Here is a 17081-nt window from a genome sequence, read left to right on the forward strand (position 1 = left end):
TATACAAGGCCTTGCACCAGCGACAAAATTATCAGCTGTATTCTAGGTACAAGAATTGTTCGGATAGTATATGAGGATTATCCAAAGCGGTAATAAAGACTCCTTCGTATATGGGGTTTGTAACCTTTGAGATTCGTTGTTGATATCTGACGTGTGACAGCATGACGGGATGAAAGAAAAGGAGTGGGTACGTACCTCGACCCCTGCGGTTAACATCGGCAGTCCTGCCCCAGAGCGTTGGTTAAGATGACGCCACGTGCAGGAGCCAAGTCACTTAAGCAGGTACCTAAATTAAGTTACCCTGGACGGTAGTTGCCGATTCCGCTCCGAAACCTCCCAACGCAACTTTGGGTCCCTTTTGCTACGTAGGAGCAACACTTGGATCCTCCCTCATATGGCGTCTCACATCTTCAACCTCCTCCTCGCACCGACGGCCTCGAATCGAATCCTGCGCCTATGAGTGCATCATCTCGAGCCCGGTAGTCTACACTAGCCCCCCGACCTACCTGCGGGGTCTCCCTACCCGCAATGACAGCCGCAGCCACTGCCCGGTTGAGGTCTCTGAGCCCGCACGTGCTGCGAGCCGTCGGCACAGCTCCTCGCGCCGCGGCGTTCACACGGCATAGAGGAACATTTGCGCGGAGGCGAGGGAAGGCTGTTGAACCTCAGCCAATTGGCAGCGAGAAGGTCCGGTCGCTCAATGCCTCGTCTGGTGTTATCGGTGGTGCGGCCAGCCGGCCTGTGGTAAACCAGAGCGCTGCTGAGCAACAACCACCTCAACCTACTCCGACCGAAGAGACTCCCTCGGAACCCGACACGTCTAGTCAGAACTTCTCGACCCAGTCCGGTGAAGCGACGAGCAGCAAACCTCAGCCGAAAGAGAGTGAAACACCCCAGGAGGAGCGGGCTAGGCTGGCTCGAGAGGAGGCGAAGCAGAGCGGCCCCTTGGAGGCTGTTCTGCACATGGAGCCACCCCAGACTATGAGGCATGGCCCTGCCATGTGCCCACCGCCATATATCCATCACTTTGACAGCTACTCGCTGGTCAAGCAGCTGCAGGAAGGGGGGTACTCTCAGGAACAGGCGACAACAGCCATGAAGGCAATTAGGGCGCTGCTCGCACAAAATCTTGATATTGCGCAGTCGACTCTGGTTAGCAAGAGTGATGTGGAAAACGTGAGCTCTAATTGTACTCGGAGAAGTAGTTCAGGGGCTGACCGTTTTGACCAGGAAACATACCTCTTTACGGCAGCTTGCTCAGAGCTTAGCACGGAGATCAAGAATAACCGAAGGCTCGAAGAAGAGCAATTACGTCAACAACGAACGCATCTGCAACATGAGGTGGACATCTTGACTCAGTCCCTTAACCAGGAGGTCTTGACACTAAATGACAATGTGCGAGGGTTGTTTAATGACCGCAAGATGGCAGTGAGTGAAGAGCAGAAGGTGGGACAGAGCGCAGTAAGTTATCTCTCAGCTGGATACGGGGTATGGAAATGTGGTTAGCTGACATCATTCTAGGTCCAGCAAATCAACTACAAGATCAGCATCGTACTTAGTAGCGATGCCAAGTCTGAGATCGAGGCAGTACGTTGGATCCTGATCCGTCGATCAGTCCTGGGCATCCTCTTCATGGCTGTTCTCACACTGGGCACACTCCGATATGCGACCTATGTCAGCCATGAGCGACAAAGGGAAGTAGAGAAGAAGAAGAAAGAGGAGGAAGAGAGACGAAGGAATGGCGGCAAACAAGACCGAACGTCAGATGCCGACGCGGCTGTGATCCTGGCTGCCAACTGAGAGTCTTAATCGATCACAACAACTACAACAGATGAACGACAATATTTCCTTGGGATTTATAACCGATACCCTTATAGACTTTTGAACTGGGAGGAGTAACCACACACTGGGAGAGGGATTGGGATTGGGACCCTAGATGCTATGAGCTATGATGAAGGATTGGAGAGACAACTCCACACATAACGTACAGAAACAGAACAGAAAACTACACTCGGCTTTGACAAGCCTATTTCCTAGACGTATACATAGATTTCGAATACATAGACCACACCCTACGACAATATCAGGACAGGGAGAGCTTCCTTTTCATCACCGAGGGGGAACGACTTTCAAGCCACAACCGACCCCTCATGCACCGCCACCAATTAGAAAAATCCATCAACACGTGCGATAACCCCACGCGTCGCATCTTATCGTTCCGTCGCGTCTCCCGCCGTCGCATTACAACACCAAGAAACAAGCATCACCATTTTACCCATACCACCCAATGGCACCCGATCCTCAACCAGACAAACCCCCAGCCGCCGAACCGGCGCAGGAGAATGAGGCCGCCGAGGAACAGCAGCCAACGCCCGCCTCTCCTCCACTGCCCCAGCGCCACACCGCCGTGACGCCCGGCCCTCGCGCCGCGCGACTGCAAGAGCTCTACTCGCGCTCCCTCCGCAAGACGCTCGGCAAGATTGGATGGGAAAACGTCGCGGGATGCTATCCTACCGTTGCGAAAAGGGCAGAGGGCGTGCTGAGGCAGGTTCAAGGTCAGATGGTTGAGAAGCTGGGGGAGAAGTGCGAGGTGCGTTTTTGTTCTTCCATGTCCAAGTGACTTGTCGCTGACTCTGGGAGCAGAAAGAATTCGAGAGTATACTTGTTACGAGGCAGGTTGTACCAAAACTCAATGACCTGGAGAGTCTTATAAGCGACGCCTCCCGCCGGCGGGCCGAATCAACAACAGAAACCCAACCAACACCGTACGTCTGCAACCCTTTTCAAGCACACCTCCAACTAACATGTTACTCAAGACCTCACCTCCTTCCCCCATCCGCTATTCTTGCCGCTCACATGACGCCCTCCCTCACGGCGCATCAGTCGCAGCTCAACGCGCGCCTCCAGACGACGCAGTCGCAAAACGCCCTTTTGCACGACGAGGTCGGCCGGCAGCGCGACGAGATTCGTTCGTTGCTTGAGGCTCTTGAGGGTGTGGTCGCCGATGTGCAAGGTGCAAATGACGCCCTGCGGCCGCTGGTTGATGAGGTGGCTGCCGAGACGAGGGAGGGTATTGCGGCTGTTGAGACGGCGAGTGGTGGTGGGCGAGCACCACCACCACCTACGACGACAACGTAGTAGAGGGAGAGAAAGGGGTGCTGTGGAGCAATTGGAACGTTACAAGGCTGCTGCGGCATGGCCGGCCGTGGCGGTGGAATGGGATAATCAAAGGGTCCTTGGGAGGCGACACATTCATATGATACCATACTTTTCATCTTGTATACTGGCGTTTACTTACTTACGAATCAATGTCTACAAACGAGCAGTCATTTCATGACGAGGAGCTATATCCTGATATTTGTCCTCTCATATGTACCTATGTACAAGCACCATAACAGTCAATCGTGACCGCGTGATAGTAAAAGTCGTGTATATACAAAATCATGTACGATATCCATGGGTGAGTATTAACCATCCATGCCATGCACCGCGAGAAGAGCTTTACTTTAACCAAAACGACAAAACAACTAAAACTCCGGCCCATGATCATAAGTCTTTGCCACCGTTGGCTTATGCAACCCCTGAATGCGCCCGATATGCAAAGTATGTACAATCAATCATCAAAGAAATGAGATGGTGAGCGCCGTGCCCTGTAAGTCTTTAAATCCCGTGTCGTGTGAGTTCATCGTCGGCTCTAAAATGTAGATGAGGTATTGTCGGGAGGTAGGTTGTTGTGTTGTGAGATATTGGGATGTGACTGGTCCCTTGGAGGTAATGTGTTGGTTGATGTAGAAGTCGAGTATATCGAGATCTGAGAATCCGAGGGTCCAAGTCTTGAGAATAGGGAATGTTCGTATGCGTGTCAATCATCGGCCGGTCTATATCCTCCTGTTTTCGGTATGAACCGTTTGCCAAGCTCCAAAATAGTCGATCTCTCCGTACGCTGGTGGCAGAACCCTGACCATGCGGCCTGTCGTCCAATCAACGTACCACTTCTTCCCCTTGCTGATGATGTATGGAGATTTGCGGGGGCTCCTGAACAAGAGGTTGCTGTAGCATAGCTTGGCGTACAGCATGTCGTGGGCACTTGACCACCGATGTTCCGGGATCCATTTGCCATCGACAGGGTCGATACCTAGGTTGTTGTATGACGTCGTGCTGAGACGGCGGATCGGGTCTATTCGCGGAGGAGGCTCTGCTATTTCTTCCTCATCCCCATCAACCTCGAGCTCCGCTTCAACTCTGGTTTGAGAGTCTGGCGCCACAACCGTACGTGTCGACAACCGTTCCACATCTGGATTCTCCGAGACTTCTTCAGGAGGTTCTTCGATACCCAACTCCGAAAGGTCAATGGCAGTGGCGGTTGGGGCCTGTCCATGAAACCAGCGAATCCTTTGAATCCGGGGTATGGACATATCACGGGGAAAATCTCGGTCCTCTAGAGGGAGAGCGATGTCGATGGCGGCAAACAGTCCTTCGAGCCACTTGATAAAGGTACTCAGTTCAACGCAGCACAGAAGAAATTGGTCTGTTTCTGCGCGAACACGGATGGTATATCGTCGCCTAAACGATGTTAGTATACGACCATGAACTGCACCACCACCTGGTCACGAGACAGAATAACTTACTTCTTATAGTCGGCGGCGATACCAACATCCGCATAGAGTAGGCTGTACGTTTTTTCAAGCTTGCCCTTTTTCATCCATGGAGGGTTGTCCGGGTCGATTGATGGTCCGTCATCACGAGTCCTTCCCCATCCCCAAGCTTTCTTCGCCCCATAGATGCTGAGTGCGGTCCCGTTGAGTGTCACATAGACGGGATGCCATTGACGGTCCTCGGCCCTCTTTATTGTATTCTCGATTTCGTGTTTCTTGTCAAAGACGCCCTCGAGGGCTATATAACTCTTGTAGTCGGGTAATGGTTCCTTTTGCTTTGTTGTACCTGGGCGAACTTGACTCTGGCCGCCCCCACCGCTCGCGAGGCGTTTCCCCTTTGCTGAACGATCTGTAGTTGACGTTGATGTAGGCTCTTGCTGGTACGGGGGCGGCTGCGAGGGTCGGCGCGGGCTTGTCATGATACGCTGGTAGTAGAAATCCTCTTCCATCGAGACACGCCGCCGGAGAGGCGGCGACGCAGGAGCGATCGTGGATGATCCATCGTCGTCGAGCGACACCCTACGGGGTTCCATGGGGCAGGCCAGACTTATATATGAGGCTCGAGAGGGTCTCGCGACCGGCCGACACGGAGCGGGAATGGCGGATGATAAGTCTGGGGCGTGAGCTCAACCAACATTGGCCGCAGGAGTCTCCGTAGAGGGCGGCAGACTGAGGAGGTTGATCATTCCGACCCGCTCTGGAGATTTGTGGAGAGAGATGTTGAAGGAGGAAAGCGAGCGAGCCAACAGAAGAAGGCAGACGACACGAGGACAGTCAGCGTGGACCCGAGGAAACGAGCATCCGTCATGGAAGACGACCCGGGGCCGAGGGCGAAGGCAGGGGGTTGAGAATGTTTGAGGATCGTTGGATCGAACGGGGGCGTGAGCAGAGTAGGGCAGCAACAGCAACAACGGTGTGCTTCTGAATTCGGGCCTGTCGGTGCCGGCGCCAGGGCGAGTCTCCGTTTGGCTTCGACGGGGGATGGAAGAGGAATGGAAGCGCGGCGGCTCTTTTGTTCGGGGGGGGCTAGGATCGAAGGTAAGGTCAGGGCAACGGCCAGCACAAGGCGACGTCAGCCGTTTCCAAAAGGGCCCACGCAGCGCAGCGCAGCGCAACGCAGAGCCCGGGAGGGAGTGGAGAGGGAGGAATCACCGTCAGGAGAGGTGAGAGGATGGATGGAGAAAGGACGGGACTGGGGGGGTCCCTCGTAGAATGGAAAGCGACGTTGAGGGTGTGGATGTGGACCAAAGCACCGGCGCAGGGTGGCGAGATGAGGCTGCCGCAGAGCGCTCGACTTGTAGATTCGCCTAAAAACGACGTTCGAGTTTAGTCACATTGGAGGGGATCTGATGCGACGGGGCCGTGATTGGGTTTAGGAACCTAGGATGGGATTGTGATGCGATCCGCAACTACGCACCTTGAAGGGTCGAGGCGCAACCGCAAGCGCGCAGGAAGGGTACAGTACTGGACGGTTACGGTACGGGCAGGTAGGGAAGTCTAGGGTTTCGCCGATAGGGAATGACGAGCTTGCTTGCTTTGCGCCGCACTTCCGCGCTGGATGTCGATCCCCGAAGGAGAGTACAGCCCTAGGGGGTTTGAGACGGCGGATCTCTATGGTGCGCAAGGCTGAGGGGGGTAGATGAAGAAGTCAAGTGGTGATGGGGCGTAATACGACTCGATCGAGAGAAGGCATTGATCCTTAACAAAGAAGGCAAGCACAACACATGGCTCAAGGTCATGGTCATGGCACGGCATGTGGGCAGCGGATGGCTTGACCTGGCAGGTCCCAAGCCGAGTCGCAGGTTCAAAACTGGAAAGGGCTCTTTTGGGAACCCCCGGCCACCTTCCCGCCAAAAGGTCCCGCGACGACGGACCCACAGAACCGCACGCACGCACGCCGCGTACAGGGAAGTCCACGGCCCACGGCCCCACCGGACGTCCCTCAGACAGAGCCGCTAGTCCCGGATGGGTAGGTACCACGGAAAACGGCACGGTCGAGAAACACCACCAAAAAAAAAAGGTCCCTGAGGAAATCTTCATGACTTACTGTATACCATTATTAACCTGGCGGGTGCTGTACCCTCCAGCTGCGCGGCACTTGATACCCTTTGTGCAACATGTGGCTTATTATCCCCATCTCAATAGTCTAGCACCAGCCCTTTCCCAGCTGGCGCAGAGATTCAAAGCCGCCGCCATCGGCTCGGATGTACAATACGCCACATCCAACATCTCGGCCGGGTCTCGACCGTATCGTCCGGGGTCGCCTCGGGCCTCGTACGTGTGTCGGTCCTCAACCTGCAAGTCATCCGTTTTAATCGAGCAAAAACAGGGTCTATCCAAGCCAAGCCGAGATCTTCTTTTTTTTTTCCTTCTGAAATCCTATGGCTCTCTGCATAACGTACTTTGTTATTGCTTTCTTCCTCTCGGAGCCTATTACTCATTCCGAAACGCCGTCTCATTACACACTGCTACAGTGCTATGCGTAAAAGCCAACACAGCAGGAAAAAAAAAAAGTGCCTGCCTACCCTCTGCTGTTCTTCCACAGCCAACCAACAGCTGGGCTGTTCGCAAAAGTACTTTGTCCCGACGCCCTTCATTCGTCAAAGTCCCCGAACAAGCGACAAGCGACCCAAACTCCTGGGTAGAGTACGTACTGCACTGCATCCCGTCGTGTGCCCTCAGTGTCGGTGTCTCCCACCCAGAGGAACCCAGAGGAACTTTTGGCGCTGCCCTTGGCACCTTTGAAAGCGGCCCCTCTCCGCGTCTGGGGTCACCTATGGATTCTCTTCCTCGGCCTCTTCTGTTTTCAATGTAGTAGGCCCCACACCGATATTTGTGTCCTCTTACTATTATTTGGTTTGTAAGAATTAATTCTTACTTAGTTATGGTTTACGTTTTGTGTTTCATCTACGCTGCATACGAGATTCATCTTTTAACGCCTCTATTGAACTCAGCTTGACCACTCAAAAGTGCCTCATTTCCTGACTCTTCTCGGGATCATCCAGGGAGTAATTATTACAACACAACGAGTCCGAAGCCCCTGTCACACCCCCCTCCCCCAATTATCATCCATTATTAGTTACTATTATCCGTATAACCGTACGTGATTGGAAAGCGGCCCACGGGGCCAGCAGCATGTCCGTCCTGTCTCCGTTGAAACCATCCCGTCTTACTGTGTGCAACCAACACGCCAACAGGGCCGACTCTCGAAACGCGAGGTGCAGCGCCCGATGATCAAGATAATCAAACGCTATTGCATTGCAACTACAACACTACACTACCGTACAATATTGTGCTCCATCAATGTATGTAATGCATGCGGAATACTCCGTCTGCCACGTCGGCACTTGGTAGGCCAGAGATCAGGGGACACATGACGATCGCCCACTTTCTCACTTATTCCCCCGAGAAATGTTTCCAGACGTACCTGCGGAATTGCTCTTCTATGTCGATCCTTATCCCACTATAGAAACAACAAGCGAAATCAAGTATCGTAGAAATGTCATGGCCATCGTTGATCTCTGCCCCGCCGTCTTGCGGGGCTGAATCCTCCAAAGTCTATTAACCTGAAGAAGCTCTCCGACAAGCTCAATACTATGTACGCTCCCGCCTTGGCTACAGTACACCTCCATCCGCTATATTCAACCCATCCTAGACCACCTACCTATTTCCCTCCCCTCCGATCGTCTTACACACCCGGATCTCTCGGCACGCAAGCCCCCTCCCTTTTTTCCCCAGAGCCTCATCCTGACCCGAACCCTCGTCCGGTCTCACATGACCTCTTGTTCAATGCTGCTGCCTCCCCCCGCCTGCATTAAGAAGGTCGGAGTAAGAACCCTCTTCCCCCCCGGAGCCCACGCCCCGGACTTTGCGCCCTACCCCCGGGAATAGACCCCGACCAGCCGCCGAGCGAGCGGCCGGCTAGCAAAAAGAGGATCATAATGCAATGGGACCATGCATCAATTACGAAATACGTCTCCTCCGCTCATCAAAAGTCCCTCCCGTATGTGAAATACCAACAAAAGGACCTGACCTACCAGTACCTTGAGAGACCGACAACATCAGATGCGGCGAACCATTCCACCGGTTCTACCCACGAGCTTCGTTTGCCAAGTTCTTTTGAACTGAAACTCGCATCCGCCTTTTGCCATCGTGAACCGTCATCACCTTGTTGGCTTTTGCGTTGCATGGATCCATAGCTGTTACGTTGCCTCATCCAACCAGCGGCATCATGGCTGACTCTCTGACTTGGACTTGTGTCTTGACTGACAGTTCTGTGGTATCTGTCTCGTTTTCACCCTTTCTTCACACTGCCCCTTTTACAAACATGCTTCAGAAACCAAAGGAACTGATGGCTACTTGCACAGTAAAGTGTACAATATACGGTCTCCCTATAGACCCTCTCGTACATCCAGGCAAAGGCTCACCTCCGCCTCCAACCATTCATTGTTCCCCAGCCGTCCTCCTATCCCATCCATCGCTCCCCATGCTTGCTTCAACTCCCCGAGTCCCGCCTCTATCGCCCTCACGTTCGCTTTTGTGAGAATATACACGGTCATTAGAAAGTAATGATGCCAAACCAAAGCTCCCACCCGAGGACCTTTTCACCCCCCTTTTCGCTGAATCCCTGAGCCAATCGTCGGTTGCCGAGGATGAGATGCAGATGTAGCGCGCAAAGCAGCGAAACTGAAAAACGAACAATCATGACTCCAGGTTCCCAACTCCATCCTTCCTCCCAAAGGGAATGCCAAACTCCGCCTCCTCCCGTCCTTCCTTCCTGTCGGCATTTGCCAAATGTGTGTTTGTGGTTCCCCCTGGCGTCTTTATATTTACACGCCTTGTTGGCAAAGTGTCCCCAGGAGCATCAAAGCCCCTTTCGTGGGCCACAGTGCCTATTATATAGGCAAGGTCAATAACCGGTAACCATGTACCAGCTTTGCTATGCCGTGTGACATGCCAGTTTAGGCATTCTGGGCCTGAGCACCGCCACGGCCTCCTCGAGGGGCACCGCGACCTCGGTTCTGGCCAGAGAAGTTACCTCGAGAGCCCTGACCGCCAGAGCGGCCACCGTCGACACCACCGCGACCACGTCCAGAAATACCACCTCGGCCACCATAGCTGCTACCGCCATAGGCATTGGCCTTGGGGCGACGAGGCTCAACAACAATGTTCTCTCCATTGACAGTGTGAGGGTTGGCAGCGACCGCAGCCTGGTAACCCTCAGCAGTTTTGTACTCGACAAAGGCACAGTTCTACTTATGGTTAGCACATGGAGTCCAATGGGTTAGGAGATATTGCCAAACATACCTTCTGGCGGTTAATGTCAAAGTAGGTAAGCTCGCCAAAGGCGGCCAGAGTGCCCCTAAGCTCGGCATCTTGAACCTTGTCTGTCACATACTTGACATAACCCAGAGTGCCCTCCTTCTCGGTGGGAGGTCCAGAGATGGACTGAGGACGGTTCTGTCGCTTCGAGTCGGAACCAGCAGTCTGCCAGCCAGTAGCATCCTTGGCGGTAGGCTCAGCGGCAGGAGCAGCAGTAGCAGCAGCAGTAGCAGCAGTAGCAGCAGCAGCAGCAGCGGGGGCAGCGGGAGCGGCAGCAGGCTGAGATGTAGGAGCGGGGGCAGCAGGAGCAGGAGCTCGGCTCTGGGCAGGAACAGGAGGAGTAGGAGTCTTGGGGAGAGGAACAACGGGTCTGGGGAGAGCAGCGGCCGCACGACTGGCCCAGGTCATAGGCTTGGGAGGCCCGGCAGGCTGAACAGGGGCAGGAGGAGCAGCGACAGGCTTGGAAACAGGCGTAGGGCTGGGGTCCTTGGGCTTCTCTGGCTCCTTGACATCTTCCTCAGCAATCTCCTCGGCAGCAGCATCAGCGTCGGCAGCGGGGATCTCGGGCTTGGTCTCGGGGGCCTTGACCTCCTCGACCGTAGACTCAGCGGCGCTTCCGTTCAGAGCGGCGCTGTCCTTAGATGTGGAAACCTCCTCCAGCTTCTGGTCCACGACCTCGGGGTCGAGCTGAACAGTCTCCTCCTTGGTTTCCTCAACAGACTTGGGGGCTTCAGGTTCGACAGGAGCGGCAGCAGGCTCCTCCTCAGCAACCTCGGGCTCCTCAACAGGCTCTTCGGGGGCAGCGGCAGATTCGTCATCAGTCTCGTCGTCAATGTATCGCAGGATATCGTTGAGGACAAAGTAACCAGAGGGCTGCTGAGCGAGGACAAAGGTCTGGACGAACTTCTTGGGCTCACCGGCCTTGTTGGAGGTCTCGCCAATAACCTGGATGACAATATTTTCGAAAGAAGCCTGGGAGTCAACGTTGGATACTCGAACCTTGCAGTCTTGGAAGTCGAGGGCCTTGATGCGTTCTTGGATGGCCTATTGTGACAGGATTAGCAATTGAATTGGCCAGGTACCTATATCTGATATTGAAACTCACCTGTCGACCGACGGAGACGTTGGCAACCTCAGCTTCAAGACCGTAGACGAATTGCGAGCGCTTGCCGTAGAAGAGCTACCAAGCTAGTTAGTGAAAATCCAAGCGCGCACAGGACTCAAAACACATACGTGGAGTTTCTCAGGCGACTTGCTCAGGGTGGTATAATATTGCTCGACAAAGTACCATCCAACCTCGTCCTTGGACAGGTTGCTGTTACCAGCGGGGGCGGAGACAGAGGCATCGGTAGTGGCAGCGGCAGCAGCAGGAGCGGCGGCAGCAGGGGGAGCTGTTTGATGTTGGTCGGCATGTTCCTTGTACAGATTCTGATGGGTGAAATTACCGTTGGAGGCCATGATGGCTGTGTGATTCTGAAGTTGGAGAGTGACGGAGGTGAGGAGGGAGCGAGAATTAAGTCGGACGCGCGATGGAAAAGGTTTTGATCGCGAGAGGTGCGGACAAAGATGGGACAAAGAAACGCGGCCCGGGGTATGCGAATGGGCTGCAGATGGCGACGGTGCTTGGTGCTTGGTGGAGATTCGAGTTTATTTCAGAGCGTCGGAGGATTGTAGGGCACAGGTGATGACAAACCGTGGCCAAGAGGGTTCGCAGACGCAGGCGGCGGCGACGATGGTGGAAAACGGGGAGGGGTGGCAAGGGTGGGAAAGATTCGATTCGCGAGACTGAGACTCGAGGCGGACGGGACGTCGAAGGAGAGAAACCCTGGAGATGGAAGATGGAAGATGGAAGCTGAAGATGCAGAGTAGCGAGGATGGTGAGAAGGAGGAAGAGGGCGAGAAGAACTCTGGGATGAGGTTGTTGAGATGATGTGGTTTGGGTGTTGGGTGGTTGATTGTGGAGGTTGTGTGTGGCCCAGAAACAAAAAAGACCTTGTGCTTGTGGTAGGTACGGTAGCCTAGGTCCTTCCTTCCTTCAGGTAGCGCGGTAGCTCGGGCTCGGAGTCGGAGGCGCCTGGTCCGTGCGTCAGCTTGCACGATATTCGGAACGGAAGCGACCAGTTTTCCCGAAGCAGCAACTATTTCTTGGCAGACGGCCGAGGCATTTGGAATAGTTTGAAAATATGCAATCTACGATGCCGTTTTCGGTTGAGCGTCTAGGGAATTTGTGTCTCGTCGCTGCAAATGCATCTCCTGCGCTCCTCGGGTCGTCCCATGTTCCACATGCCGCTAGTTCAAGGATCCTCTCGTTGACCTCATGTAGCATAATAGCGCGGAACCCTGTCATTGCTGCAGTGCACGGGGAATAATCCATTGCTGAACTTAAGCCACTTCCGCGTATTTCAGCATAGTAGTTGAAGCCACAGGAACCAGTATATTGCACAAGTGAGGCAAAGCTGGGGACGAATCACACTTTACGGTTCAGCGTGATAACCCTCGCGATTAAAGTTGTGGCAGAGTCAGCCCTACTAGAAACTCAATGTCAAGACAGTGATCCGTAGACTTACACACTCTAGCCCTCCACAGACGGTTAATGTTTCATACCCTCTATTTTACCCGCAACACCACAACCCCACAGAGCTGGAGAACATCAATGCTAGGTCAATCTGATTCAGGGCGCACTCGCAATTGGTGAGGTCTATCTTGGACTGATACGGGGATCAGAACGATAACAAATATCTGAGCTCACATTAACAGCCCGTTACTATATTCCTAGTTGTATAGTCTAGCCAGACGGAGAGCCTGAGACATAGCCAGCAAAGGGCACGATGAAAGCACGTGCAATTAAATGAGGATGTTTCACCCAACACTTTTAGCTCGAATTTCTCAAAAGCGAGCCTGTTTGGGGCGAATGACACCCGAGTAGCCAAAGCCACTCGTGGGATTGTCTCAGCGCGGACACAGCCAGAAGGTTTCATGGCTGTCCTAGTCGATGAAAAGAGCCACAAGAGATTCCCAAAGTCGTCCCGAAAGACCGTGAATATCTGGTACTGGAGCATATATGTGCCGAGCTGGCGATACTTGCTACGGTAGGTGGCTAGAGGCAAGGAACGACTGAAGATAAGTAGGTCCGTTGTTGTACGTCAATTGAACTCGAACTTCGTTTCTCATAAACAGTAGAACTTAAAGGAGTTAGGCGAGCTTCACAGCTTGAGTAGCTATGTGAATTGTAATAGTATTATGCCATTGGCTGCTCAACGAGTGTAATTCGCCTTGATCCCATTGGTGATGACTTGGCCTTAACTTGGGCAATCTCTCACGTCTAGTTGAGTTAAGAACAAGCACAAAACAAGAGAATTTCCACCGTAATAGCTGAACTTATAGAGAATTACCACGTACTCTGTTCCCAGAGATTGAACATGGAAATCTATCCTCCCCTTGGCCCTGTCAAGGTAATTACCGAATCGGGATCAAGGTGAGACCCCTGCAGTTCTTTTCGGTGAATGCGCCAATGCGGGGTTCGTTCCACCGCCCACCTGAATTTTTGGCTTTTTTTTTGGCACTCGAAAAATTTCCACAATCTTATCAGTTGCTTCCAACGGGCGCGGATCTTGAACCAACCTCGACTTTTTTTCCTCTTCACACATTGGGGGAAATCCAAACCAATTCTCCTTGCGCCGAATATACTATCGATTGACATTTCTCTAACCCGCCAAAATGCCCAAGTCGAAGCGCGCCAAGGTCGTCCACCTCACCCAGGTGTCCAAGAAGACGCGGGAGAACAAGGACAAGCTGTTTGAGAACATTCGCAATGAGATCCCCGAGTACCAGACCTGCTTCGTCTTTAGCGTCGACAACATGCGCAACAGCTACCTCAAGGAGGTGAGGCGCGAGCTCTCCGACTGCCGGTATGCCAATCTCTACGAACCTTGACCGAGGAAACCTGGACGCTGACCCGTCATCGCAGACTCTTCTTTGGCAAGACAAAGCTCATGGCCAAGGCTCTTGGCCAGACCCCCGAGGAGGCCATCGCGCCTGGTATTGAGGGCATTACGAAGCACCTGGCTGGCACCGTGGGCCTGCTCCTGACGAACCGGCCGGCCGAAGAGATCCTCGCCTACTTTGACAACCTCGCTCCCGTCGACTTTGCCCGCGCTGGCGTCGCTGCCTCCCGCGGCTTCTCTCTCCCCGCCGGCGTTCTCTATGCCACCGGTGGTGAGGTCCCTGCTGAGCACGACGTGCCCCTCGAGCACACCATCGAGCCCGAGCTGCGCCGCCTCGGTGTGCCCACCCGCATGGTCAAGGGCCGCGTTGTTCTCGGTGATGAGTCTGGAGAGGGCGAGGACTATGTCGTCTGCAAGGAGGGTGATATCCTGGACTCGCGACAGACGAGGCTGCTCAAGCTCTTCAGCGTGTGCCTGAGCGAGTTCAAGGTCAAGGTGTTAGCGTAAGTCTTGCCCATACGCACTTCAACTCCCATCATAGGCTAACACACCACAGATACTGGAGCGCCGCAACCTCCGAGGTGACAGAGGTCAACGCCATGGATGAGGATTAAAAAGGACTGAGCCAATGATGACGCTCTTGAAAGAGAAAAAAAGAAACGCACACGGTGCTAGACGCTTGGCTTGACAAATTCTTGTGTGTTCGAATGACTGATACCAGCATGAACTTTTATTTTTATGGGATCTCGGCGTTGAGGGCCATGGGATATGGAGGGCATCATGTTTTTCTTGACAGTAGACCCGCCCCTTGAATGACAAAAAATACATACTCAAAAACATTCACACGATGGCACATTCACTCACTCACTCGGCCAGTACTATTTAACTGTTACTTTCAACTGAACAAAGAACTCCTAAGTGATACATCAGAGTCGGCCTTGTCGGCCATCCTAGGCGACATTTTCAAGGGTCAGCAGGTCACGGAGTCCTTACCCTGACCTTACCTATGTTGCGCAACGTCTTGCGCCCCTTTTCACCATTGTCACCCTCCTCCTACTTTTTCTCATCACCTCCCAGAAACCAATTAGAATACATAACAAAGAGAAAGGTTACCTCCCACCTTGCCTCGTCTCGGACCCATCAGGAAGGCATTTGGAGCGTCGTTGAAACCGTCAGGGGTGAGGTCAGACTTGGCGGGTTAGGGAGGCAGTAAAGCCGGTTAACACAAACAAGCGGAACCGTAATGTTGCGCGAGAGAATACTCCGTAACTGCCGTAGGCGTGATTTGGGTTGTCGATATAATCTGGTGCGCTTACCCTTGGTGGAAAAGGGGGGTGTATTAATGACGGGAGGACGAGAATCGACAACCCACCAACAGGCCGGGGAGAAGAAACACTGCTTTAGTATCGGCGCAACTTCCTTGGATCCTCGTAACCACCGTCATAACCACGTTTCCGGCCACCGTCATCGTCGCGGGGCCTGTCGTAGTCGCGGTCCCGTTCGCGATACCCACCTTCTCTTCCACCCTCTCTTCCACCTTCTCTTCGACCGATGGGCTCCATGTTGCTTCCGGTTCGTCGGTTATCGCGGTCTCCGAATCTGCCGCTGCCGCCGCCGTCGCGGTAACCGCCGCCACCACCACCGTGTCTGTCGTCATATGAGCGGCCGCCGCCTCGCGACTCATACCCACCAGGGCCTCGATCGCCTCTGCGGTCACCACCGCGGTCGCCGCGATCACCTCGGTCGCTATAACCACCATTTCGTCGGTCGAAGCCAGGTCCAGAGGGCGCGTCGCTCGGTGCGCCGTATCCGTTTCTATCGCCACGGCTGTAGTCGCCACCACCGCTCCGGAAGCCACCTCGGCCGCCAAACCCTCCTCGGAAGCCGCCCCGTCCACGTCCACCGTCGAAGCCCTTGTAACCACCACGGAAACCACCGCCAAAACCGCCAGGACCCATTGGACGGGAAGGCATCGACCTAGTGTAGCCTCGGCCGCCGAGACCACCACCAAGTCGTCGAGGTCGCCATCCTTTAACGGTTCTGCCTCGTTCGACGTCTACCTTGATACGTCTATCCTTGATGCGAATGCCATCGCAAGCATCCAAGGCAGCTACTCGTAGGTGCGCCAGATGGCGCAGGTGTCAGTCAATCTTACCATAAATAGTACCTTGCGTGCTGAATGGGTTGACAAAAGAAAAGGAATAGCAGAGACGGGCAAGCTTGAGGGCCCTTGTGTCTCGCCGTATACTTTAAAGAAAGGGCAGGCTTGAGGGCCACGTTCTGAAAGGTACATCCAGGGAAGAAGACAAATGTCTAGTCAGAAGGGGGAAGGGGGTGAGTTTACCTCTCATATCTTTCTCTCTCTCAAAAACGACAAAGGCGTATCCTCGATGGGGCTTCTTCTTCTTGTTCGGCTTCTCGTGCGCGTGTGTATCGACAATGATGCGAATCTGGATCGCGGTTAGTGAATGATGATGAAACAGTTGCGTGGGGGAAGCATACGCGCTCGATGGGACCGAAGCGCCCAAATTCCTTCTCCAGGTCTCTCTCATCAGCATCGTAGCTCAGACGTGCGACAATCAAAGTCTTGAAGGCATCGCCTCGGACGTTCGGATCCTCGTTTGGCTTATCTGTACATTGGTTAGCGATTGCGCGACAGCATCACGGCTGGGGCTTCCTACAAAGCTTAGGCGCCTGCGTCACCAGCTCCTCCAGGTCTTGCTTCTTCTCCTGCTTCTTGCGATCGCGTGCCTGAAGCCAACTCTCGGTCGGATTATAGACGTCGGTCTCCTTGTACTTCTGCAGCTCGGGAAGGAATTGCGCGACGCCGCTGATGGGCGCCGTCTTGCGATTCTGGGGCGCATGGTCGGGTGGCTCGACCCATCGCAGGGGGGGTCGCGCGGCGAAGAGTGCGAGCAGATTCGGGGGGAGCTTGTCCGTCATGGTGGAATCTCGCGTCGGATATAGCAGAAGAAAAATAGAGAGTAATGAGCGAAATGAAGAGACGCGCGAGGGATACCGCGGTCGATAATAGATGGAAAGACCAGGCGCACCGAGTTTAATTGTGTCGTCGCGCGGTCGTGAAATTATGCCCCCCAAGACTCGAAGGCTGCCTTTCAGTCGAGGCTGAGACCATGTTACCCGAAGCTCTACCGCCACA

The 17081-nt window shown here is 54.0% G+C and overlaps 6 protein-coding genes across 6 annotated transcripts; 3 read left to right on the plus strand and 3 right to left on the minus strand.

Annotated features, from left to right (window-relative positions):
* Positions 1-330: 330 nt before the first annotated feature.
* Positions 331-2078, plus strand: NECHADRAFT_100220 (uncharacterized protein). The gene is made up of 3 exons (XM_003051826.1): positions 331-1176; positions 1231-1461; positions 1522-2078. Exons 1-3 carry the CDS (start codon positions 529-531, stop codon positions 1798-1800), a joined length of 1158 nt encoding a protein of 385 aa, XP_003051872.1. The 5' UTR covers positions 331-528; the 3' UTR covers positions 1801-2078.
* A 209-nt stretch (positions 2079-2287) lies between these two features.
* Positions 2288-3138, plus strand: NECHADRAFT_79394 (uncharacterized protein; the record flags this gene model as incomplete). Its single annotated transcript, XM_003051827.1, has 3 exons — positions 2288-2590; positions 2677-2765; positions 2817-3138. 3 exons carry the CDS (start codon positions 2288-2290, stop codon positions 3136-3138), a joined length of 714 nt encoding a protein of 237 aa, XP_003051873.1.
* A 197-nt stretch (positions 3139-3335) lies between these two features.
* On the minus strand, positions 3336-5153 carry NECHADRAFT_100221 (uncharacterized protein). The gene is made up of 2 exons (XM_003052286.1): positions 4629-5153; positions 3336-4563 (listed from the first exon to the last, which is right to left on the minus strand). The coding sequence occupies exons 1-2, from the start codon at positions 5102-5104 to the stop codon at positions 3879-3881; spliced, it is 1161 nt and encodes a 386-aa protein (XP_003052332.1). The 5' UTR covers positions 5105-5153; the 3' UTR covers positions 3336-3878.
* A 4463-nt stretch (positions 5154-9616) lies between these two features.
* NECHADRAFT_79396 (uncharacterized protein) lies at positions 9617-11435 on the minus strand (the record flags this gene model as incomplete). Its single annotated transcript, XM_003052287.1, has 4 exons — positions 9617-9907; positions 9963-11021; positions 11083-11157; positions 11211-11435. The coding sequence occupies 4 exons, from the start codon at positions 11433-11435 to the stop codon at positions 9617-9619; spliced, it is 1650 nt and encodes a 549-aa protein (XP_003052333.1).
* Positions 11436-13694: 2259 nt separating this feature from the next.
* NECHADRAFT_79397 (mRNA turnover protein MRT4) lies at positions 13695-14535 on the plus strand (the record flags this gene model as incomplete). The annotated part of the gene is made up of 3 exons (XM_003051828.1): positions 13695-13885; positions 13945-14424; positions 14478-14535. 3 exons carry the CDS (start codon positions 13695-13697, stop codon positions 14533-14535), a joined length of 729 nt encoding a protein of 242 aa, XP_003051874.1.
* A 786-nt stretch (positions 14536-15321) lies between these two features.
* NECHADRAFT_100222 (uncharacterized protein) lies at positions 15322-16985 on the minus strand (the record flags this gene model as incomplete). Its single annotated transcript, XM_003052288.1, has 5 exons — positions 16603-16985; positions 16424-16551; positions 16266-16371; positions 16077-16201; positions 15322-15996 (listed from the first exon to the last, which is right to left on the minus strand). Exons 1-5 carry the CDS (start codon positions 16862-16864, stop codon positions 15322-15324), a joined length of 1296 nt encoding a protein of 431 aa, XP_003052334.1. The 5' UTR covers positions 16865-16985.
* Positions 16986-17081: the final 96 nt, after the last annotated feature.

Source organism: Fusarium vanettenii (genome assembly GCF_000151355.1).
Source record: "Fusarium vanettenii 77-13-4 chromosome 4 genomic scaffold NECHAsca_3_chr4_2_0, whole genome shotgun sequence".
NCBI lineage: Eukaryota > Fungi > Ascomycota > Sordariomycetes > Hypocreales > Nectriaceae > Fusarium > Fusarium vanettenii.

Excerpts from the sequence above, each read along its gene's own strand:
- NECHADRAFT_100220 (XM_003051826.1), top strand. The coding sequence starts at position 529 with ATGACAGCCGCAGCCACTGCCCGGTTGAGGTCTCTGAGCCCGCACGTG. Across the intron at positions 1,177-1,230 it reads GCAAGAGTGATGTGGAAAAC|GAAACATACCTCTTTACGGC; the intron begins GTGAGCTCTAAT and ends CGTTTTGACCAG. Across the intron at positions 1,462-1,521 it reads AGAAGGTGGGACAGAGCGCA|GTCCAGCAAATCAACTACAA; the intron begins GTAAGTTATCTC and ends ACATCATTCTAG.
- NECHADRAFT_100221 (XM_003052286.1), bottom strand. The coding sequence starts at position 5,104 with ATGGAAGAGGATTTCTACTACCAGCGTATCATGACAAGCCCGCGCCGA. Across the intron at positions 4,564-4,628 it reads ATCGCCGCCGACTATAAGAA|GCGACGATATACCATCCGTG; the intron begins GTAAGTTATTCT and ends AACATCGTTTAG.